Source organism: Sander lucioperca, chromosome 1 (assembly GCF_008315115.2).
Source record: "Sander lucioperca isolate FBNREF2018 chromosome 1, SLUC_FBN_1.2, whole genome shotgun sequence".
In the NCBI taxonomy this organism is placed as follows: Eukaryota; Metazoa; Chordata; class Actinopteri; order Perciformes; family Percidae; genus Sander; species Sander lucioperca.
The window spans coordinates 38,866,033-38,891,582 of NC_050173.1; the positions used below are offsets into that span (position 1 = coordinate 38,866,033).

The window sequence follows — 25,550 nt, forward strand, 5'->3', positions numbered from 1 at the left end:
TCGTTCAAGAAATCCTTTGAGAGCCTGAAAGGCACGAGCCACTCGGCCGCGAAGGGAGTCACAGACACTGCAGGTACAAAACAACTGCTGTAAGACACCACCGGGCCAGTGTAAGGTCTGGTAGACAGAAAAAGGCTTTTTCTTTTCACAATGGTTCGTCTTTCTTGGTTGAAAAAGAGCCACTTGATGAAAACATTCCAATAAATCTATTTTTTTTAACTGTTTTAAAATGATCTTTTACATGTAAATGACTTTGAGATCGTAGAAGAGTAAATCATTTACTATGAAATGAATTCTTAAAAAGCAAGTATATTTTTCTAACCAATCATTTTTTTCTTGCTGAGGTCAGTCACTGTAAGTCCCTGTCTGTGTGTTTTCCAGTGCAGGCAGCTCAAGAAGCTGTGCAGCAGGTGGCAGACTCCTCCAAAGAAACAGCCAACACAGGTAAAGTGCACACTCCTCTGTCTTTGGACTTGGTCTTTTATAACGATACAGACTGGATATATTACTCTGAGCAAACAAGTGGGCAAGGGATGAAAAAACTTTGCTCCCAAATGAAATGTTTATTGGTCGATGGAAGATAAGCTCCTAAAATGACCTCTTATTTGACTTAATGTAACAGTGTGTGTAAGACAGGACTACAAATTCACTCACCACTTGAATTGAATTTGGTTTTATATACTGAATCCTCAAATTGTTACAATAAATGAAATCTGTTGGATCTGAGCTTTTTATATGCACAAGTATATGCTTACACTTAGTACGTTTGCATGTGAGTTGATAACAAAGGTTTAACCCTGCACAACTTTCTTCAGTTTAATAGTTAAGATGACATCCTAAATATTTCTCCTCTGCTTCACTCTGACTCTGAAGCTGCTCAAGAAGCTGGCAGACAGACTCAGGCAGCCATAGGGAAAGCTGCGGACAAGGCCACAGACACCATCAAGGAGTTTGGACAGAAATTGGAGACCAAATGATCCCTAAAAAATGAATTCTAGCTAAAGCACTGGAGCCAACTTGTCTCATCATCCATATTAGACAAGTAATAATGTTGGGATGGAAGTATGTTGGCATCAGAAAACCTAAAAAAGATATATAGGGTATATATAGCCTATATATATATATATATATACACTATATATATATATATACTATATATATATACTATATATATACACTATATATATACTATATATATATATACTTATATATATATATACACTATATATATATATATACTATATATATATACTTATATATATATATACTATATATATATATATATATATACCATATATATATTATATATATATATACCATATATATATACACAGCTAACATTCCAAAGGAAGTCTTTATAAATTGTCTTTTTATTTCTTATTCTCCTCTCACCTTTTTCCATTTGTGTTTTTTGCTTTAATATAGATTTCATTATATGTGACTATTTTGGGAAATAAAAATTGATACCAACTTGTTTGTCAGATTTTTCAATAATTTGATATCCTGCTAGAGATAACACTGTCAGTAGCTGTGTGTGCTACATCCTGTTTGTGCTCACTAACGAATCATCACGGTCATTATTGGCCAAAACATTGCTGAGAAGATGGCATTTGGCAGGCTGATGGGTCCTGATGAGAATATGATCAAGGCTGTCTACCTTGGCCCTCAGCAGCATACCTCCCTGCTTCACACTAAGTGGTTGCTAGGCAACAGCACTCTGTGGCGGCCGGGGATTGGTGGAGGCCTTTGAATTAATGGTGAGACTACTAGGCTACTGTCAGTACATAGTGTCCTGGCCAAGCTGCAGCCCACCGTTACATTAGAATTCAAGAAAAGGGAAGAGTCTTAAAAATGAGAGAAATTTAAACATCCTCGGTCCCACACCGAGGCTCCGGAGAAATATATGTTGCAAACTGGAGAGATTTGGAGGGAGGAACGGGAATAAAAGATGTGGGGGTTTTACAAGTGTGTGCTTGTGTGGGAGGCGCAGCTCTTCTTCCTCCAGGCTCCTTAAGCTGATATCCCCCGCTGTCTTTCATTTGATTTCACTGTTGCAGCAGAACGCTCACATTTACTAATATTTCACAAATCTTCTGCATAAGACCTGAGTCTGGTCCAATCATAAGCATGCGATGATCTGCCTTGACAAAACATAATTTGGTTAAGAGGAAGTGCCTTTTTGATCTTTTCGTCTTACCTAAAAGTAGCGATCCATTAGAAAGAAGAGAAATCCCTCTTCTGCAGACTTCACCCTCCCTCCAGAAGCCCTCACACTGATCATCTGTAGTAACATGAAAGCTTTTAGCTCCAAATCTTGCCTCCTCTAAAAAAAATAAAAAAAAGTCCACCCAAGCCAGTTCACTAATTTAAAGGTGTATTTGTCTGCACACAGTTTGCCATTGTTGTTGCTATGAGAACCTGGAGTTAATCACTATGATTTACTGATGATTGGAGAGCTGAACAGAGATTTTGCCATTAAATTACCACTCACTGCCAGAACCCGACCGTGGTTTCCAGGGAAACTGGAAATTGTGAGGCTTTTATCTAGACACAGACACCGCTAAAGAGAGCGAGGATTGCCTAACGTAGATTCTTCTAGGGACAAACCTGCAGCCACTGCAATCGCTATCAATCAACAGGGGAGCTGTACGGACAGATGTGGGTCTCTGGCACCGGTGAGATTTTGCGATGTTTGTCCCAAATGTGAGAGAGAGAGTTGTGAAGAGACTTCAGTCTGACTTGGACTGCTGAGGTATGTAGCCTACGCTACTCGTGATTCCCTGCAATTTGTTTTATCCTGTCTGTTTTCATACAATAGTTCAAATTTGAAGTGCTCATGATCGTGCATGACTGTTTCCTATGTGATTATGGATTAAAACAGAACTTGAATATGAACTATGTGGATACATTTTTAGGGTAGAAAGGTAGAATTTGATATACAATTCAACAGTAAAATGTTCCAAAAAAATCTAACATTTGACATGCAATTTAATCATTTGTTTGATAATATTAAATATCCCTGATTTCAGTGTCCTACGATACAAAATAAGCATGTTGATAGTTTCTATCAAATAGTAGAAATGATGTAACTTGGTTTCATGCCAGCGTTTGCATACTTGATATCGATAACGCATGACAGAATCTTTTTATCACAAAAGACAAACCCTTCATTTTATCCTCATGCTGGGGCTTGTTGTTATAGTTACTGATTACGTTTGTACAATTTGCACTAAACAGTCAGCGCTGTGTTGTACCCTGCAGGCGCTTCCACCACTTTAATGCAGAGACAAAATGGGAAGTCTGAAGGACAAGATGAGAGGTCTCAGAGAGGACCACAAGTCCTGTGAGAAGACAGATGATGGAGAGCGTCCAGGCGGCTCCGATGGCAGCGCTGAGCCGGAGGGACCTCAGATAAACACGAGTCAAGAGTCAACAACTCGTCAACCAAAACTTCACATGAATGCCAGCTACGTTGAAGAGAGAGACAAGAATGAAAAATCCAAAGATCAAGAGCTTTCAGGAGAGGGTTGTGTTAAAGAGTCTACGCAGACTGACACCATCCCTCTTACACAACACACTGAAGACGATCAAACAACAACAGCTACACAGAACGACATGGCAGTCTCTAATAAGTTCCTGAGTGACGGAGTTGGAGTTGGTGAAATTCAGGGGGAGACGTCTAGGGATAAAAAAGTGGGTCATGACAGAGAAAAAAAGACAGCCATTGAAAATATATTGGTGCCTGTGCCAGCAACTCCAGCAACTCCAGACCCCTCAGACCCACGATCCCCAGCTCCTTCTGGCCAGCGCCACATGCCCACACAGGTCAGCCTGGAGGTGGTCCAGTGTCGCTCTGCAGCCACCAGCCCCATGACGCCTCCTGAGGGCGGCCATTCCTTCTTCTTCCCGAGCTCTTTTGGGAAGTCCGGAGCAGTGGGTGCTGTCACTAAAGACGCTGAGCTGCAGGTGGGTCATCAGGTGGAGTTCTGCTCTGTGGCCACATCCCCCATGACCCCAAAGACGCCCTCGACCACAGCTTTCCCAGAGCTTAGCGATAGAGAGACGGCGCAGAAGCAGAAGGAGGAGAATGTGAACAAGAGTGACGCGCAGAGGGAGAGTGACAAACGAGAGAGTTTTCCTGTGACAAAAAGTCTACAAGAGGCTGAGCCAGAGATAACTGGAGCTTTGAAAAGTATCACGTCAAAGGAGCCGAGTGAGGGCTTCAGCTCAAATGCATCTCCAGAGAGCTCCGTCAGCTGCACTGCTGCCGGGTTAGTAGTTTCACCTGTAACCCTGCGGGATAGTAATCAGCCGTGTAAACAGCAGAGGATGGGAAGTATGGATCAAGACATCACAATTCTGGTGACCCATTATGGCAACAATGAGGAGGAAGAGGGAGAGAAGTCGGAATCGTCTTGTTTTACCATTGAGCCAGAGATGGTCAAAATAGATGAATATGAGGAACTAAGAGAGAACAACGGTGATGTAAAGAGGGAGGATGGAATGGAAATGATCTCCGCGGGAACTGTTGTCCCTGATGTAGGCCTACAGGACGCCTCAAACTCCAGCCCTTCACAGAACAAAACTGAAGAATCCTCTGTTTGTGCTTGTGACGAACCAAAGACAAACGTGAATGCTGAAAATTCAGAGGTGGAAGAAAACAAAGGTGAGTGTGGAGAGTTGAGAGACGTGACAAAGCCTCCCGTCCCTGAATCTCCAGCTCCCTTCGGCTGCCACAACATCCGCACTCAGGTCAGCCTGGAGGTGGTGCAGTGTCAGTCTGCTGCTACCAGCCCTATGACCCCTCCTGAGGGGGACCAAGCCTTCTGCTTCCCCAGCTCTTTGGGGATGTGTGGAGGTGTCGGCACAGAGGCTAAAGACGCTGAGCTGCAGGTGGGTCCGCAGGTGGAGTTTCGCTCTGTCGCTACAGCACCCATGACCCCGAGAACGCCCACCAGCATGGCTTTCCCTGAGATCAGGAAGGATGCGAGCGTAGAGGAGAAGATAGTGGAGGAGGAAGAGGATACAAAGGCGCAGGTGGTGGAGGACAAAGAGGAGGAGAAAGTAACCGAAGAGAAAAAAGTAGAGGCAGCTGAAGAGGACACAAAGGAGGCACTAGATTGTGCGGAGATAAGCGAGGAGCCGGTGCAGGAAGTGAGCTGGGATGAAAAGGGGATGACGTGGGAGGTGTACGGGGCGGTGGTGGAAGTGGCAGTGTTGGGCTCGGCCATACAGAAACACCTGGAGAAACAGGTGAAGAAGCAGAAGCCCTCCATGCCTCCCCCTCCCCCGCTCAACCCCTCCGCCATGCCCCTCACTTCAGAGTGCATCCAGAGGGGTTCTGGTTCGGGTAAGGGCCGGGCGGGGGAAAGGGGAGGGCGGGATGGGTCGGAGGTGAGCCGACGCAGAAGAAACCCCTTCCGTCAGCTGATGGAGAACATGCAGCAGCCTCATTGTTGCTCCAGAGCTCACACCGCAGAGTGACACAAGAATCCGGTCGAGAAAACAACAGCTGGTAGGAGGAAGAAGAAAAAAAGCCGATCACATGGTATATGTGTCTGTGATCCAGTGATTAACTTCAGCGAGACTTAACAATTGTGAGAAGCAAATCACCTCACACGAGACACAAAAAAAAAGCACAAAAGCATTTCATATCCAACTTTTATCATGGAGCGTTAAGAATCAACCATAGAAGATGGGGTATCGTTTTTCTCTTTTTCTTGGAGTTCCATGTTCAGAAAAACGATCACTGCCATCGTTAGCTCTTCTCCTTTAATATTGTTCATCAAGACCATTCAGTTGTCCACTGAGTCATTTTAGCTGTTGATGTTTTTTTGTAATGCACCTCAGACAATATGAAGCAATGGCAATCCTTACAAGCTTAACACAGCTTTAACTGTGGGAGATGAGTGACAGTGACAGCTTTTGATTGTCATTTATTATGTGATTTTTTTTTCAAATGTATATTAAGTTCAAATTGATCCCTGGCATGTGTACGTTTGTGTGTGTGTGTGTGTGTGTGTGTGTGTGTGTGTGTGCGCGTGTGTGTCTCCCTACCATTAGTGCAGGCTTTTGTATTGTATTCTGCTTTTAGATTTGGCACAATGCTTTGACTTGTTTGTATTGTGAAAGTATAAAAATGTACAAATGGCGAGCACAATCGACACCTGATATGATGAGGATATTTTTAGTCATTACCACTTAATGTATTTTAATGCCTTGATTAGTGATTCAGTTGTAAATGATGTGATGAAACCTATTTTAAATGTGTTTAAAGAGGTTGTTACAGTGCCAGTGGTGTTGGTGTTCATACGTTAAGTTCATAAAAGCAGGTTTAAATCCACATTTGGAGAAATTGATTTTTATTCACATTGCACTTGTGATACATTCATTTATATGTCAGTAAACAGTGAAATAATATTTTGTAATCTGCTGCTTGTAGGAAGTCACACTGCATGAGTTTTTTTTTTTTTAAATAAGTATCTCAAACTCAAAGCAACCAATGACAAATTAAACAGGCAATACAGTTTATTTCAAAGCAAACCAAACAGTTTTTAAACCTTCGCTTAATATACAGTATTAACACAAATAAAGTGATCAACATGTGCAACAAACACTTGTTTTCTGTCCAATTTTCCTTTGTCTAGATAAGGTTAATGTGAAGACAATTTTAAATTAAGAGTTCGTCATTTGGGGGAAATCCGCTTATTTGCGAGAGATTTATTTATTTATAGCACTCTCATGTCTTTGCACTAAATGTGAAACCACAGCCAGCAGGCAATTAGCTTACTTCAGCATATAAAGACTGGAAAGAGCTCGCTGAGCTTTTGGGGTGCGTTTAAACTTTGAACAGAGCAAAGCTGTTTTTCCTGTTTCCAATCTTAATGCTAAGCTAAGTTTGGCTGCAGCTTTATATGACAGTAGCATCCATCTTCTCATCTGAATCTCTGCAAGAGAGCAAAATAAGCATATTTCCCCAAAATGTCAAACTATTCCTATAACTGTTGGAAAAACAAAACAGTCGATTCAATAACCAAACCAAATTCTACGAGATCAAGACACTATGTGGTATCATCATATTGTTAACATTTGCCATTTGGGTTTTTAATTGAATTTTTAGACAAAGCAAATTCATCCCTTTAGGTGCCATGGATCTTGTGCATAATGCATAATACATTATTATTGATCGGAACAGAAGGCTACTTAAAGACACAAGGACTTCATCCAACACCGTCAATGTGTTTGACTGGAAATTTTGGTCAGCCTGATTACAGAGAAGCAACATAACGTCCATCTGAGACCTCTGGTAAGTGTCTCTCCCTTCATTATTTCCATCACAGGTCTGTAGTGCTGAATGCAGGGTTACTAAAACCCGCAGGAGCATTATCGGAGCCTTTCTTCTGTCCTCGCTGGGCCAGTGCTGCACCCAAAGGCTCAATGTACGCCGGTGGCAGGCTGTCAAACTCCTCGTCCTCCTCCTGGATCATCTGCTAAGGAGGAGCAGACACATTTTGAAATTAGACAGTATTCTATGTAAGTACACAAGAAGATGGACTTTACATTGTATACTCACCATTGATTTATAATTTTCAGGTATGGTCATATATTGACTGTCGTCCAACGAGTCGAGGCTGTTGTGATAAAAGAAAAACAGAGTGATCAAAGCAATCTCCATATGCACAAATAAGAGAGACACTACAGGCAAAACATAATTTTCAATTTTGAGGTTTTGGGCTATTCATTTATTCATTTCAACATGTCTTCTTTCAGACTAGTGGGAATAAAATCATCCAAAATACCTAATGTGCCTGTAGATTCTCCTAAATTCACCAAAAGTTTCGATAATGCCTCATTTGAATATTAAACATACAACTTTTCAGAAAATGTCTAATACAAAAAAGAATTGTCTTAATGTAAGTAATCAACTGGATAATGTTTATGGTGATATAAGTTAGTTAAACATGTTTTGCCCCATACACCTGTAGTGTCTTGCATAGTGTATGAATTTTACAAAACATATCTTTAAAGGCTGTTTTCTCAAAATTAGTTTTTTTTCCCACACTCTAAGCCAGAAATCTCAACTCCACTTTTCAAATTTTGCCATTTCATTCCTATCTACCGTATATTTTGTAGGTGTTTACAGGGGGGGGGGGGGGGGGGTGTTTACATACTGTATCATTTATAGCCTGATTTATGTAACATTTTCTACCTAAAACATGGCAAAATGATGCCTCATATTTGCATATTTAAACATCATTTTAAATTTTGAGGTTTTGGGCTATTCATTTATTCATTTTAACACGTCTTCTTTCAGACTAGTGGACAAAAAAAACATCCAAAATACCTAATGTGCCTGTAGATTCTCCTAAATTCATCAAAAGTTTTGATAATGCCTCATTTGAATATTTAAACATACAACTTTTCAGAAAATGTCTAATACAAAAAATATTTGTCTCAATGTAAGTAATTAGCTGGGGAAGTTTCATGGTGAAATTAACTATTAATTCAAATAGTTTCCCTATTCTTCTGTAGAGTCTCCCCTTAATCATTTCAGAAATACAGCTTTTTTTCTTAAATCACTGTCTAGGTTTTTGATTTAAATAAAGGTCACATGCCAATGTTGGAAAGAAGAAAGCCAGTTCTCCATCACAACATGCGCTCGAGAGCCCACTGTGACAAAATGTCCACCTGGAAACATTCCCAGTTTATCATCCAGCACTGCTGCAGAGTGGAGAGCGAGGTCATGTGTCACTGTGAGCCACCACCTTGTGACCGAGCAAATCACTGCTATCTACGATGGTGCTCGATGGTGTTTTAAGCCCTCAACGTCGACTTCAAGGCAGAGCTGCGACCGTCGACTTCAAGGCACCTAACCCTAAAGGCCCAGACACACTGACCAGACTCGACAGAAAAGGCAGTTGGGCTGATCAGTCTCCCTGAGTTGGTTAAAAACGTGCCTCGGAACACACCAAAGCGATACATCTCCATAACAGCAGGCGGCGCTAATCTGTATTGTCGGCCAAAAATGAAAACCAGCAGCTGATTGGACGAACGCGTCATGTGGGTCTGGTTTCTCCGGAAATTCAAAGACAGACTGTCATGGCGGCTTGTTCAGAATACGATCTCATATCGTACTAAAATAGTTCACCCTAACGTGTTTCTGAAAACATTTTAAAATAGGCCATGCAGTTATTGAATCTGTCTTCATTTCAGATCGACAAAGGTCAGTTTAAAAGATTTTCGTCAGATTTTGAGAGACTCTAGTCACGCTCATTCCGCTCCCCGTTTCCATTTAAGCACTCTACCAATCAGATGGGTCTTTTGAGTCCAACTGCTGGCAGTGCCCGCCCCGCTGATTATACATATCAAATCGGCCAAAATGAAGGCTGACGTCCCCTCGGACAGACGACGGCACGGAACACACCGAACAGGCTCGAGTCACTGACCTCGCCAGACTGTCCAACGGCCGATTATCGGCTTGGTGTGTCTCTGGCTTAACCTTAACCCTAACCATTGCCTAATCCTAGTGCCAGCGCTGCATGGAAGACGACGTTGGGGGCTTAAAACACCTATGATGGTGGAGATAGTCACGGAGAGCTTTTCTTTACCTGACTTTGTCCACATCTGAGCTCTCCTCGTCCATGTCCAGCACCATGGTTGTGTCGATGTTGAGGTTGAGAACAGGATTAGCCCTGTTAGCGAATAATGACATACATAGGATGACAAACACGTGTGTCATTTATTCATGTCATTTATCTTGTTAATGCTTGTTTCCTCACCCCTCCATGGTGTACTTGTTGGTTCCAGGCACCACAGGGCCACTTTTCTGGTTGTCAGAAGTCACCATGGATGCAGAGTTCATGGCTTTAGCTGCCTTCAGCTTCCTCCTGTAGCTGTAGTGTGAAGTGAGTTGATTAGCACAAACAGACACAGTAGCCTACCTTGCATGGATGTTTTTAGATCAATGGTAGGCTATTTAAGAAACCTTTTCTGGGACAAACAGAACGGTGGTGAATAGTTAATTGTCCTGTCTTATCATGTCCCTAACTTTATTCCAAATCCTCTTTTTCTTACTTTCTGCGAGTGCACATCAGTGAAGTGGTGAGGATAGCCAGCACAATGACGAGGCCTGCCACCATCCCCAGCAGGACGTACTTCAGTGGGTCAGTTTCGGGTTCGATCACAGGAGCTTTCCCCTGAAACACAAGTAAGATATATATATATATCAGTATATTATTGTGCCTGTGGACGTATGAGGTTCCATTTACCCATTCATTGTCGGACACATTCATTTATAAATTACATTAAATTGTAAGTCAAATTAAAAACACTATAATGAAACAAACTGACAGTTCGGTGACATCTTGCTATTCTGCACTACACTCTTCTGTCATTAAATTCTGAAAATAAAGTCAATAATAGTAATGATTCATCCAATTGTAATAATTATTTTGGAGTTCCAACCTTAAAACCCATTAACCCGGCTGCACCTTTGTTCCAGATTAACATTGGGTTCAGTAACAAATATCAGACGCAAAATACAATACTGATGATTACAGTATACTGTACTGTCATAATAAAACTAATTTTTAATTTAGTGGTCTTCTCAGACACAATTAATGCATAACTACACAGCAATACGTTTTAAGAAATTGTCATTAACCTACGCTTCCAATGAGGCTCAGTATTTTGTAGTTTAGCTTAATAACTGTATTTTACACATTTGCAACAACAACAAAAAAACAATTTCCTCATTAGTGTCCTACAGCAACATTTTCTAATAGGAATTTTTTTTTCTAATACATCTGGATCATGGATTTTGACATTTGGAATTTTTGCCTTCTCTGTGTTGTAAATCAGAGGCGAGGCAGGCAAACAGAACACAGACAGTAGTGCTGATGTGTTTCTTGCTATGATTTCTTTTTCAGGGACTCACTCACAGTCCCATATAAAAGAAAGTATCTTCCAGAACAGTGTAAAGTTATGCATCAACAGCAGTGGAAGATAAAAAAAAAAATGTAAACTTACGCCAACAATGTACAAGGGGCATGTAATGCTGCTTTTGTAGAAAAGAGACTCTTTCAGAAAATAAAACTTCAACTCTAAAACTGCTCATACTCACAATATCCGCAAGGCCGAGCTCTATAAGTACAAGAGAGTATTGAGGGTCAGAAATCATCCTTTCCACTTCATTAGAGGTAAGAGCAGTCCCATTGGAGAAGACAAAATATGCTACTATGATCGTTTTTTCCGAAGCCCTGAAAAAAGAATACAACTTACTTACAGACCTAAAAAAATGAACCTAAATTGATGATTTCAGTTGTTTTAAATTTAAAATCAATCACTTTTTTTGTTGCTGCAATTATCATCTACAATTATCAGCAAAACACTCTCTCCTCATCAATATGGTTGTTTACAGAAACACTGGCACCACCTAGTGGACAACAGTATGGAATTCCTGTCGACACCAGGCAATGATTTATGATTATCTGTTTTCACAGAATGCATCATTTATTTTTTATGTATGGGGAATTCAAACTTAGAGGTGATGAGAAAATGGAACTTGCCTGGATGCTTCAGAAGTGTCAGACCTGATTGCAGCAATTTCAACAGCAGCCTTGGTGGCAGTCATAAGTGCCCTGGAAATGTAGAGATCAGAGAAAATAACAAGTCTCCGACGAGAAACATGATAGATAGAATAGAATAGAATAGAATACACTTTTTTGTCCCCGAGGGGAAATTTGTCTTGGACATAGTGCTACAATCTGTTGCTTCACAACATAAACAATATGTAACATAAAAACATTCTAAAATCAACATAAAATAAAAGTACAACACAATAAAATAAGATCAACATAAAAAATGAGATCAGCAAAGCGTCCTAAAAAGGCACAAAAGGAGGACACACATGACAGCATAGACAACACAACATCCCAAGAATGAACTGTAATTTTTAAAGTGCTAAGTGCGAAAACGTGCTGGTGTATTTATTGCACCCCTGCTCTGCTGGGCTAAGATTCACTATTTTTTACTATTGGAGTTCAACAGCTTGACGGAAGTTGGAACAAACGATAACTTTAGTCTGTTTGTTTTACATCTCGGCACACGGAATCTTCTCCCTGATGGCAGAAGTTCACATTCAGAAGAGAGAGGGTGTAGAGAGTCTGCAGTGATTCTTTCGGCTTGTTCTCTGACTGCTTGCTCATACAGGCTCTGTATGGGCTTGTAGTCTTTCCTCCCTATTATCCTCATACAGTCATGTGAAAAAATTAGGACACCCATGCTAAAGTTGACTAAAAAGAGGAATAAAAAATCATCTTTTGGAAATTGATCTTAATGCCTTAATTAAAAAAATGAGGAAAAATCCACTCTTTAAGGACACCAATTTTCTTTGTGAATGAATAATGTATCGTAAATAAATAAATGTTTTTTCTTAAAATACAGGGGGCATAAGTAAGTACACCCCTATGTTAAATTCCCATAGAGGCAGGCTGATTTTTATTTTCAAAGGACAGTTATTTCATAGATCCAGGATACTATGTATCCTGATAAAGTTCCCTTGGCCTTTGGAATTAAAATAGCCCCACATCATCACATACCCTTCACTATACCTAGAGATTGGCATGGGGTACTTTCCATAAAATCATCTCTCAATGCAAATCAAACCAGCTATTAGGCTAACTGAAATAAAACCATGCCAATTTCTAGGTATAGTGAAGGGTATGTGATGATGTGGGGCTATTTTAATTCCAAAGGCCAAGGGAACTTTATCAGGATGCATAGTATCCTGGATCCATGAAATAACTGGCTGTTAAAAATAAAAATCTGCCTGCCTCTATGGGAATTTAACATAGGGGTGTACTTACTTATGCCCCCTGTATTTTAAGGAAGAACATTTATTTATTTACGATACATTATTCATTCACAAAGAAAATTGGTGTCCTTAAAGATTGGATTTTTCCTCATTTTTTTAATTAAGGCATTAAGATCAATTTCCTCAAGATGATTTTTTTATTCCTCTTTTTCAACTTTCAACTTTAGCAAGGGTGTCCTAATTTGTTCACATGACTGTAGCTGTCTTGTGTGTACTGACCAGCCTGCTTCTCAGCTGCAATGTTAAGTTGCCAAAGGTAAGTGTTAACTAAATAAAACGTTAAGAAGTCTTCAATCAACTGATCAGATTCAAATCTTTTTTTTTTTTATAAAACACAGCATAGCATGGAGAAATGTACCTGGTGATTTCATTGAGGTTTTCTTCAACGAAGGCTTGGGATTTTGTAAATTCAAGTTCCACTTTATATGAGTCATCAACTGCGAAAATCTGCAAAATTAAAAGAACGGAATTGTTAACACTGGCTGACGTCTTACTCTTTGTCTGGTGTTTTCATGAATGAAAATCCAGCTGGAAGATTTGAGTCACTCACCTCCAGTATGGTGCTGGTGGAGAGGTCGCCGGTGTCCTTTGCGGTTACTGTCACCAGATACTTCCCTTTCAGTGATGTATCAAGCGTCTCGGAAGTTCTGTGGAAAGTTTGGGAAGTCATTAATGTGCAGCCATGGACAGATTATGAGACAACAGGCCCTTAGCACAGACATTTTATTGTGCTGTTGTGGTCATTTTGTCTCATTTTTTGTAATTTTTCCATCTCTTTGTAGTCGTCTTTCTAGTCATTTTGTGTTTCTTTGTGTTTCATCTGTGGTTGTCTTGTGTGTGTCTTTGTGGCAGTTTTGTGTCTTTTTGTAGTCGTTTTTGCGTCTGTGTTAGCATGTATATATGTCTCTTTTTGGTTGTTTTGTTTCTCTGTTGTCATTTTGTGTTTCTTTTTGTTCAATTTGCATGTCTTTGTAGTTGTTTTGTGTCTTTTTGTGGTCATTTTATGCGTCCTTGTATATTTTTTTAGCTTCATTTTGCGTCTCTTTGTAGTTGTTTTAAGTCTCTGCAGTTATTTTGACCCTCTGTATTTGTTTTGAGTGTCTTTGTAGTCATTTTGCGTCTCTTTGTAGTCATTTTGCGTCTCTTTGTAGCTGTTTTGAGTTTCTTTGTAGTTGTTTTAAGTCTCTTTGTAGCCGTTTTGAGTCTGTTTGCGGTTGTTTTGTGTCTCTTTCTAGTCATTTTGCACCTCTTTGTAGTTATTTCTGAGCTTTTTACATTTACTTTCCAACAAGAAATATTTAAAGAAAGGCTCTGGTCCAGGTTCTGTTCAAAAATCAAAAATGAGTTAAGCAGTAAAAAACCAAAGCTTGTGAGAAAACCCAAACACATACAGTATGTAGAGCAGAATGAGATATGGCAGTATGATGCTGAAGAATGATTTTGTACTCACTGAATAATTCCAACATATAGGTCCTTTTGCTGTGTGGTGACGGCATCGAACAGTATCTTCATGTCAGTTATTTGATTGTTGTTGTCTTTAAATTGGACTGCTGTTACTTTAAAATCAATCTGCCTATTTATTCCAGAGTCACGGTCTGTGGCCTGAGAGCAGCGAAAGATATAAGCAAGAATGTCTCAACATCATGTCACATATCTTATTTACAAGCTGAAATCATGTCAGTTAGTTGATTTTCATTCATACTCACAGTGACTCCTGCTACCGATGTCCCCTTACTTGCACTTTCTGACACCACAACTAAATCCAAAAAAGGAAAAATGTTTAAACTTCATAATGTTGACAACCAGACAAATAGGATTTAACAAATTGCTCAAAAGTTGCATTTTTTTAAATTTTTAATTTAAATGACTTGTGTGTGTGTGTGTGTGTGTGTGTTTTTAGTTGAGTAGGAGAGTTGGGAATTTAGTTTAAGGGGTCACATGGCAAAAAAAAACAATACAGATTTAGATCAAATTTGCTTCCACACTCACCAAATACAGAATTTGAGAAGATGAATTCGGGAGCGTTGTCGTTGATGTCTGCAATGTTGATCACCATTTGCCCTACAATAATTAAAAGACAAATTAAGTAAAGTGACGTGATATCTGGGTTTGTAAGTCTGTATTTGACCTATGTCTTCATGCATTTATTGCTTTTACTTGATGCTTTTATGCTTTTGTTATCTTTACAACAACCCAGTGCTGACCTGTTGTGACACTGTTGTTCTCTCCTTTCTCTGTGTACTCGTCCACCACCTGAGCTTCTATCAGCACCTGGTCACATTGTTCGTAATCTGTTGTGTGCTCCGGGTTGACTCTGACGTCCCCTGTTGGATCCAGGATGAACCAGCTGCAGGGTGTCAGAGAGCCATTGCATCTGCATTTGACGGACTCCAGCTCGTATACTAGTGAGTGGTTTCCATCTTTGTCCTGTGCTGTAAAGTGCCCAACAGCCCCGCTGATGGTGGTGTTCTCCTTTACTGTCACAGGCGCTGTTGGCTTGAACTCGGGCCTCTCATCATTCACGTCCAACACGTCCACCTCCACCATTACTACAGCCATCTTCTGCTCCAAATCTGTTGCCTCTACCCGCAGGTGGAATTGCTTGCGAGCGCTCTCGTAGTCCAGCTCAATGTCACGGTCCACAGTGATGTTCCCCCTGTAACCCCGCTCCTCTGCAAAGGTACGAATGATGAAGCTGCCAAAGCTTCCTTCAATGATTCTGAAAGAAATGCGGTTAAATTCTGCCGTTTGGTCCAAATCCTCAGCCTGAACAAAACCCACAAAGGCACCTGAATGGATTGAATAATATAATTAAACTTCATCCACATAGCTATGTACACTTGAAAGTGCTTTGACAAGTTAAATACTGACCTAATTCTCCTTCTTTGACAGAGAATTTGTATTTGGAGGCTTCGAATTGGGGTGTGTTGTCATTGACATCCTGGGACGCATCAAAAGAAAACATTGACCGTTATCATCCTCACAGGAGTGGCAGCTTCAGTCGCAACACAGCTACGATACTTTGCTACAAACTGCTGAAGACTTACCTCTATAATGATGATAACTCTAACCATTGTGGACAACGGGGGAGAACCCTTGTCAGTAGCGGTTACATTGAGCTCGATCCTCCCTTTCAGCTTCGGGTCCAGGGCCTCACGATCAAGCTCACCCTTGTTTCTTAACACACCAGTGTTAGGGTCGATGGTGAAGTTATCACTGTACCTGCTCGGTTCAATTCCAAACACTATTTTACTGTTTTCCGTATCAGAGTCATCTGCATCAGTTGCCTGTCCAAATAAGAAACATTAGAAGAAATGGTTAAGAAACTACATTTCTTTCTTAATATTGCAAGTTCACTGCATTGCCAAAAATATGTGAACACCCGAAGAAGACATGTTGACACCCATATGTGACTGTTGAACATCTCAGTCCAAAACTACCGTCATTGTTATGCTGCTATTAAAGCTTCCTCTCTTCTGGAAAGGCTTTCAAAGGTTTTGGAATCTGCAGGGATTTGCTCCCAATTAGCCACAGGGGCATTAGAGAGGTCAAGCACTGATGTGGGGTGATAAGGCCCGGCTCGCTGGTTTAGTTTATCCTAAAAGTGTAAGACAGGGTTGAGACTCTGTGCAGGCCGGTTAAGTTCTTCCACACCAAACTAGGAGTGTGGAGTTGGAAATAAGTGCGCTTCTGTAGCACACTCCTCATCTCTGTTTGAGGATACAGGCTCAAGGCTATCAGCCGCTACTAACATAACACAACCGAATCTTCGACCAAACTACTGGCGGTCAAGTTGCATTGTGGGTAATGTAGGCCCCAGGTTTTGACAAGGAAGAAGGCTTGGAATTAAAAAGTCTATATCTCTGGTTCTGCTGCAAGAGAGTTTTGATTTATTTTCTGTAAACTGTCCCCCATGTTATAATATGAAGTGTAAAGTGCTTTTATAAAAGATTTTTTAATTAAAAATAAAAAAGTGTCCACATCCTCCATCCGTAAAAGTATGGAAATTAGTCAACAGTTTTGGCTTTCAAATTGCTTTTTGCAACTTTCAGTATTTCTACCTCCCAAAGTAAAGACACAAGCAAGTGTTTTTTTAAATTTGCAATTAACAAAATATGTGGACTTAGGTTTATAACAATTCATTGATACCAGAATTAAAGAAATCAGAACTCTTGTTAAAAATTGCAGCAACACCTACGAAGATGGAAATATGTACTGTTCTCTTAGTGTTCTCCCAGTTACCTCTATCTTAAGTTCAAGCTCTCCACCCTCTTTAACAAACTCCTGGTAATAGTCTCTGTTGATGACTGGGGCGTGGTCGTTGATGTCAGTCACAGTGATCTCCAGTACTGTGGTGCCGGGCTTGTCGTCTGTGTCTCTGGCCTGCAGCGTAGCAGAATACAGAGACCTGACCTCACGATCCAACAGAGTTGTGTTTTTCACGTAAATTGTGCCCGTTTGTGGCTCCACGTCAAAATACAGTAGTCTGAAACACAGATACAGGCTGTTTAGTGGTATTGTCTCACTTAGCATGAGAGAAAAAGGTGCACAGTGGCTGCATTCAAATAAGCAGAATAGTTGGTTTGGCATACATGCTTTCTGGAAGAAGTTTGTAGGTGATGTTGCCTTGATCCATCGTGTCAGGATCCTCTGCCTGGGGGGGAAAAAAAAACAATGTGTGCTCCTCAAGTGCTATTCAAGTGTTTCTTACATGCAAGCTCAAACTGTCTGAGTAACAATCCAGATAGTAAAGGACTTACAGTAATGGTGTCCAATATTGTTCCAACTGGAGAGTGCTCAGCCACCTCTAACTTATACGTGTCCTGTCGGAACTTGGGGCTGTTGTCATTGGCGTCCTTGATGTTAATAGTAACTGTAGCAGTGGAGTGGAAGTTTTTTTTTTCTTCATCTATGGCAATAACCTGCACCATAACACAAGCATAGGAAACACCTCAGACTAGTGCTTTAAGAATCACAGATGACCAAAAGATGAAAGATGTCACTGATACACACACTTATTATCACAGACTCATGGGCTGGTTTGAATTTTTCTTACTTGTAGAATCATTTGCTGCTTTATTTCAAAATCCAGTTTTTGGGGCTGCTTGACCAGAAGCTGAACAATGCTGTCTGACATGGTAAATGGAGGTTCCACAGAAAACACATCCTTGTCCTCTCCCTCCAGAGTTAGTCTAGTTTTGGAAGTCTGTGAAAAGACAAGAAAGATGATTAATGCTTGATCATTAGTTCACTTATTATACAGCAAAACTGTATCTTTTAGTTGAAGAATGTTCTATTCTTTGGGGATTTCTTCTCACCTTATCCAGATCTCTAACTGTCATGTTGATGGAAACAGAGCCGAGTGAGTGCTCCACGACTTCTCCTGTGAAGTGACTCTCCGTCACACAGGAGAGTCCACACTTGTAAAACTGCGGCGGGTTGTCATTGACGTCGATGATGTTGATCTGTACATTTGCTGTGGTGCTGGCATGGACCCCGTGGATGTTTGGTTTAGTCTCAGTAGCCTAAAATAGAACCAAATATAATAATTTCACAGTATCAACATTTTCCAAAATAAAGGTTCTCAATTAAACAAGATTCTCAAGACACAACCAACTGAATTTCTGTTATATTTCACAGACTGCATCAGGCATCTTTCTTTTGGTTTGGTGCGCATGGGCTGTAATTGAGAGAAGGCTGGTTCTAACGTGAAGGAAGTTATTATAGCCTAAGTTATGTTCAGGAATAAATGCCTAGTTTAATTTCCTGTGCCTATGTACCTTTACAGGTGTGTCTAACCCTGTTCTTACAACCCTCACAAACCCTTTTCTGCTTCCTCGCCCACTTCTCGTTACAGGAGCCACAGGAGGGAGGATGAAGCTACAGTATGAAGCCTCATCGAGACACTGCTGCCACGCTGAACCTAACCCCTTGGTTCCTCACCAAGACACCTCCATTCGACCTGCACTCATCCCCTCGTTCTCAACCCCTTTTTTTTCATTGGAGAAGAAGACAACCGATGACTTTGTGTTCTTTGAGGGTACAAAAAAATATTTCTACTTTCCAGCCTAATTTTGATGCAAAACACAACTGTTGGTGTATTAGCTTGGGCTTTGTTCTCTGTGATGTATGGAACTGAATGAGATTCAAAGAACGATGAGAGTAATGGCGAAATCAAAATTTTAGAAAATACTTAGATGAGAAGATATGTGGATTTTTTTTTTAAACCTTGAAACTGAGCCAGTCTAGCTATTATATCATGCTCCAAGTATTTATGATAAACTAAGCTAATCCCACATTAGAGTGGTATCAATCTTCTTATCTCACTCTCTGCAAAATATTAAAATATTACTTTAAATCGTGGTCGTATGTGTTAAAACTAAAATTATAGGGACCGAAAATCGCCATGGAAATGTATACGTACAGTAAATGCATACAAGTCAGAGTAAAATTATATTTGGAGGATGAAATTGATGTACTAACTGTACCTTTACAGTCAGGGTAACTGTGTCACCAATAAGTTCTCTGTCAATATTTGAAAATACATTTATGTCGCCATCAGTTTTTGAGATTCCAAACAGGCCAGCTACTGTGGAATCTGTCAAAAAATGTGGAAAGAAACAAAATCATTTCTTACTTATTCACTTAGTACAAACTACAAACTGTTACTTAGTTGATTAGGCTCACTTTCAATGCCATAGATCATAGCATCATTGATTCCTGTGTCCGTGTCTATGGCGGTCACTTTGAACACAGACATGCCCTGGCAAAAAAAACAGAAGCAGTTGAAAGTCTCCTCATTTACACACAACTCAAAGCACGCTCATTATCTGTAGATTTGTGTCATTTACAGCATGATTTTCAGCAGCTTTGTGAGGAAAATTACATTAAATATACAGCCTGGACTCACACAAGGACATGTGTACATCAGAGTTAAAAGCAGATGTCATAACTGTGCAACAAGTGTGTAATAACTGAATGGTGGAATAAACTGGATGATATTTTGACAGTAAAACTTTCCGTAACGCAAAACCTTCCGTTGAGCAAATGTTTTGATGCGGCACTCATATAAAATGCATCAACACTTACCGTAAGAGAATTCTCTTCAACTCTTCCTACGTAAGGAATACCAATAAATATTGGGTCGAGATCCGGGACATCCACAACCGTAACGAAGGAAAAAACAACGCTTGAGAAGTAGTTGGCTTCATTAACATGGCAATGGCCTCCACCATCCTGTCACGGGACACACAAGGATGATGAAATACAAAAAATGTTATGTCTCTTGTTAATTTTTTTATGTTATGGTTAAGGTATATATATGTAGTGGGTAAAAACAACTGAATAACAGATCAAGATCCAACTGTAAATGTTACAGTGCTTCTCAGTCTGCAATCTATTATGATAAGCTAAAATAAGATAATACTCCCACAATGGGGACATTTGCAGTGTTTACAGCAGCAAAGGGGATAGTGCAAAACCAAGAGGCATCAGTGAATAATGTATGTGTAAGATATAATACCAAATTCGTAAACAGTAAAAAAAAAAAAAAAAAAAAAAGCAGTAGAAAAACAAACAGTAAAAAAAGCAGTTAACAGTAGATGCAAAAGTAAACAGACTAAAAGTTTGAATATGCAATATTCACAGTATAAGCATAAAATACATAATGCACAAATAAAATATTGATAATGATATTGCATACATGAATGCTTTACTAAGTAAACTGTCCCATATAAAATACAATTAAAACATTTTGGGAAATATGCTAATACATTGTTTTGCAAAGAGATAAATGGCAAGATTGACACCGCTCTCATATTTGTCTGTTTAGTATAAAGCTAGAGCCAAGAGACGGTTAGCTTAGCTTAGCATAAAGACTGAAAGCAGAGGGAAACAGCTAGCCTGGCTCTGTTTAAATGTAGGCTAACTAAATCTGCCAAACATAAACCTCTAAAGCTCAAAACTTAAAACAGTACATCTAATTTGTTTACGTCATACAAATCCAAGATCTAAAAAAACTGATATGTTATGTGCCGGTCTATTTCTTGGACAGAAGCAGTGACTTCCTGGAATCTCCGCTGGTTGCCTGGCAACCTCCTGGTTATGACTTTGAAAACAGCATAAAGCAAATAAGCGCATTTCCAAAAAAGTCAAACTATAGACCCAATCACAATGTCTGTTTACAATGACTTCTGGGTAGTAAACTCCTGTACATATATATATATATATATATATATATATTGCATAATTGCATAATACTTACCGTTGCGTTGATCTTCAGCCGATAGAAAGTGCTTAATCCAGTATAATTCAGATTTCCATTTAATCTGACTTCACCAGTTGTGGGCACAATGCTAAAAAGACTGAATCCATTATTTGGAGTAACCTACACAACACAGTGTATATTATGCTTTAATGAGGTTTATGGAACATCAGAATATGATATTAATCAATGACATGGTTTACAAAGGAAGCTTACTTCATCAATGCTGTATCGAACAATACCAGCATTTGAAGTGTCCGCATCAGTGGCCACCGCCCTAAACAGAGACGTACCTACAGGGGTATTCTGATGAAATGGATGGGGATAAAAACAAAGAGAGAAAAATTAAACAAAAAATGTTTCTCAGTGTTAACAACTGTTTAAGTAAATGTGGACATCATGATGGATTAAAAAAATTGATGCTGGAGTAGAGAAACTGATGAACAAAATGTTAAAATAATTATGTGTTTGACTTACTTCGGGGATCTCAATATCATATGAAGAATCCTCGAATATGGGTCGGTTGTCATTGGCATCTTTTAATATGATAGTTACATTGCCGTCTGCCTGTAAGACATTGCATGTTGTACGTTTTGAACATCATGAACAAAAGTATGAAATGGATGATTAACACTAACTTAAATGTCACTTACAAGATTGGGACCATCAGAGACACTAACTCCAAGAGTCAATACATTACAATTATCACAAGCCTAGAGTAAAAACATTAAAAAAAGAAAATATTAAATGAATAAAGCACATACAGAATCAAAATAATACGGTTAAATACTGAAGAGTCTTTGCTTTCACCACACCATACCTCTCTATCTAGTTTCCTCCTGACTGATACTTTCCCAGTGCTGCTTTCAACAGCGAAGTATTGGGCATTGGGCTCACGGAGTGAATAAGTCAATGGGTCATTTTCTACATCTGTTGCGTCTATAGTAAAGACGTAGGCCCCTATGAAAATAACATCAGAGGAACATACATAAATGTGTGCAGTATTTGTTGAGTTATAATGTCACAGTACAAAAGTGCACATATATACCTATGGGGGTGTCTTCACACACTTGCATAACCCTAGGGTTGATTGTAGGACTGGTATTTGCTGTAGAAACACAGTATAAGTAGAATGTTAGGTAGTGAGGTAAAGTCATAATGACAAAATTACAATATAATGAAGTGAATACTCACCATTAGCGAAGCTGATAAGGCACAACAGTAATATACTTCCTGTGATCCCCTCCATGTCTGCAAATAAAAAGGAAGAGCAATCTATTAAGTAGAGCTGGTACAATTAGTCTATTAATTAATAAGTCAATCAACAGAAAATAAGTGGGCAACTATAGACAAACGATTAATTGTCAATTATCGAACAACAAGACTATAAGAGTCTACGGCCATGCTAGTGGTTTTGTAAACGTTATACTTTGGCACAGTGGTGCTTTGAGCTAAATCCTAAGGTCAGCATAATGTTTACCTTGTTCACCATCTTAGTTTAGTGTGCATGGTTAGGGCTGCTGACATTTGCTAAGTAGCACTAAACACAAAGTACAGCTGAGGGTGATGGGAATGTCATTAGTTTTACAAGTATTTGGTCATAAGAAATTGACCTGAAGCACTAGATGAAGATAAAGGGATCTGTGATTGTTGGTACCACATTTTGCAACACTCCATTTCATGGTTGTCAAGACAGTTCACTAAAAACCAGAAATGTTAACTCCATGTTGGCGATAGAGGAAAAGTCAAGGGTTTACCAATGTATGTAGTATTCTGGAAAACCATTATTGTCTAAGCAAATTGTTAAGGCTAATTGAACAACTATTGAATTGTTGATGAATCCATTCAATAGTTGAATAACATAAGACAGAAGTTATTTTCTATTGGCCCAAAGTGGTGGACCAGCCTATTGACCGACAGACCAACATCGATCCATAGAGCCGTGCTGCCAGCATGGCTAAAAACGATGGTCAACTCAGGTTCCAACTTTTCAAATGTTTTTTTTTTCTTTGCTGCTTTTCTCTAAATGATTTACAATGTAAATTGAATTATATTGGGGAAAAAGGTTACACTTCGACAATGGGATTTTCAGTGGAGTGCTAATCCCAAAATGAAGACATTTCATTTATTCATCTGTGTCATTTATATAGACACAGAAAGATATAGCCATTGATATTTATTATTAATATTAATTCATATGTTATTCCTCTTCATAAAACACCAACATCATTTAATTGAATTAACATGATGTAACCAGATATATTCAAAAGGGCAGAAAACTGCCCTAATTTCTATGGGTTTACAATTTAATAGCATATTGCATATGGCCACACCTAAATTAGTAATGGTGAAAGCACCTGTCGTGACATCACTGAGCGCAGTGTCACAACATGTAGGAAAGTTTCATTACAGAGAGAGCAGAGCAGCGTCATCTTTCTGCCCTGTGTGATTTCCTTTTTAATATTTATAAAGTTATAGGTAATTAGACAATAACTGCATTATGTGAAATTATATTAAATCCCAAAACTTTGGTTGCATCATGTTTTCCAATGCAAAGAAGAACTTGTACCGTAGAATATAAACCATTTTAATAAAACATGAGCAACATTAGGGAACAGCACTTGTCATCATCATCTTGAAAATAATCTTCAAGAGACCAACAACAAGTATTAACAACAAGGACATATTACAGTATGCCCCTCGGTCTGATTTTACATTAATGATAGCTGAACATTTGTTAACCCTTATGAAGGAATTATCCACTTTAAGGATTTAACCAGTTTATGTTAATTGGTCTTTCTATGGATTATTGAGGCTAACTTTTTTTGCGTTTTGCCACTGTTTCTACTTCGTGTAAAGACAGAAAAGAATTTGAATCGGCATTTTTGGATGTTATGAGCAATGATCAATCATTAATTAAAATAAGAATAAACTAATTTTTAATGCTGGGACTTCGGAGAATGAATCACTTTAATATCTCCATGCTTCTGAGAATTGTTTAATTTGAATATGTCTCTATCAAAAGACAAGTATAGGTTATAAATGTACCCTACGGTTACAGTACAAGATATTTTACTATGTCAGATTAAAGAGAGCGGCCCGGATTTCCTTTTTACTTATCTATTCATTATGAGCAGAACACATTTGACCACCATTAACCTATGTGGTAACTAAAAACATCGCTTTAACACTTTAAAAATGTAAATTTAATGTAAAATGCTGTAGTCCAACTTACCGGATGACATTCGCAGAGGAGCTTCTTCTTTAATGATGTCTATATGAGACCTTTGGCTCTGGTTCCTCCTAGTGATTATCGTCTTGTAGTTGTAAAAATAAATGATTAACACGAAAAAGAAACGCACAGCCAATAACACAGCACTAAATCTCCCTGTGTGTGCTTGTTAGAAACACCCAAGACACCCAAAAGCATTTCACTGAAGACAAATTAATCTAAATATCCACCTGTTGTTTGCTCTCACACATGGCTACATTATGCCTGTGTAAGCCTGGGTAGTCCTCACCTCATCATTGGCGGGCTAGCCCTGTCACCGATAATACATGGCATCATGCCATACTGGGTCACCAGTGCCCATACCCCAACCCAGGAGCTCTTTGGTTGGAATGGGTGCTTCTGTTGTCATGGCAACAACAGCAGTCTCTTTGCTTCCATTGAGAAAACCCAATGTGACCAGGGGCCTTTCTAAAACGTGGCTCATGAGAACCAATCAGTGGACCAATGCCTTTTACAGAAAACACAGATCCATGTTCCTCACTAATGAGCTCTTCCCAGTAATCCCACCCTTTTGGCCTGTCCTAATTAAAAGCCATCACACAAAGGATTATCTTCTCTTCTATTCACTGGATTCACTGAAGTCTTTAGAATGGAGGTACATGAAAACACATGTTGTGCACGTTCCAAACAAAACGGTTGTCATTTAGTCAGATAGGATTCTTTGGTTTTAGAAAGATTCCCTTTTGATGCCACAAAAGTAATTATTTCTGTTATAAAACAGATGAAAAGCATAGCCTAAAGCAGGGGTGGCCAACCAGTTAGGTATAAAGAGCCACAAAAAAAAACGCACCATAGCAAAAAGTCACACAACACATGCACGTCCACACTACAACAGCAACAGTGTCTTCCAGATCTGATGACAGTCATAATACATAGCAGTTTTCATAGTTTTTTTTCTCACTTAGACTGACTCAGTGGGAAACCTGACAGTCTTTGTTATCCACAATCCTTTTCAGGTCTTGCTTGAACTCGGTTGTGGCCACTCAAAGAACTCTCTCACTCATTTGTCACTGAAGGGGCTTTCAAACAATCAGATTCAGCAGTGAAAGGGTTAACGAGGAAGGTGATCTGTGGCCGCTGTTTTTCCTCAGGTTGCAGAATCTGTCCTCAACTCTGCTGCA

At 39.5% G+C, this 25,550-nt stretch overlaps 2 protein-coding genes across 4 annotated transcripts; one reads left to right on the plus strand and one right to left on the minus strand.

The window, feature by feature from the left end:
- The first annotated feature begins 1,245 nt into the window (after nt 1–1,245).
- On the plus strand, nt 1,246–6,343 carry LOC116064426 (G protein-regulated inducer of neurite outgrowth 1). The gene is made up of 2 exons (XM_031319641.2): nt 1,246–2,752; nt 3,262–6,343. The coding sequence occupies exon 2, from the start codon at nt 3,292–3,294 to the stop codon at nt 5,482–5,484; it is 2,193 nt and encodes a 730-aa protein (XP_031175501.1). The 5' UTR covers nt 1,246–2,752; nt 3,262–3,291; the 3' UTR covers nt 5,485–6,343.
- Nucleotides 6,334–24,644, minus strand: cdhr2 (cadherin related family member 2). 3 transcript variants are annotated; one of them, XM_036004029.1, is made up of 31 exons: nt 24,373–24,644; nt 22,332–22,388; nt 22,186–22,245; nt 21,958–22,097; nt 21,791–21,850; nt 21,615–21,704; nt 21,354–21,443; nt 21,138–21,260; nt 19,964–20,110; nt 19,562–19,637; nt 19,363–19,472; nt 18,193–18,399; nt 17,931–18,080; nt 17,635–17,796; nt 17,467–17,528; nt 17,117–17,360; nt 15,922–16,161; nt 15,746–15,815; nt 15,079–15,663; nt 14,864–14,935; nt 14,581–14,630; nt 14,325–14,476; nt 13,425–13,521; nt 13,233–13,321; nt 11,568–11,639; nt 11,123–11,258; nt 10,075–10,196; nt 9,780–9,893; nt 9,609–9,692; nt 7,574–7,631; nt 6,334–7,487 (listed from the first exon to the last, which is right to left on the minus strand). In XM_036004029.1, the coding sequence occupies exons 1-31, from the start codon at nt 24,380–24,382 to the stop codon at nt 7,335–7,337; spliced, it is 3,882 nt and encodes a 1,293-aa protein (XP_035859922.1). In that variant the 5' UTR covers nt 24,383–24,644; the 3' UTR covers nt 6,334–7,334. The 3 variants fall into 3 exon arrangements, with proteins under 3 accessions (XP_035859922.1, XP_031175499.2, XP_035859920.1); XM_031319639.2 differs by having other exon boundaries at nt 6,334–7,490; XM_036004027.1 differs by having other exon boundaries at nt 6,334–7,490; nt 21,615–21,700; nt 21,787–21,850.
- Nucleotides 24,645–25,550: the final 906 nt, after the last annotated feature.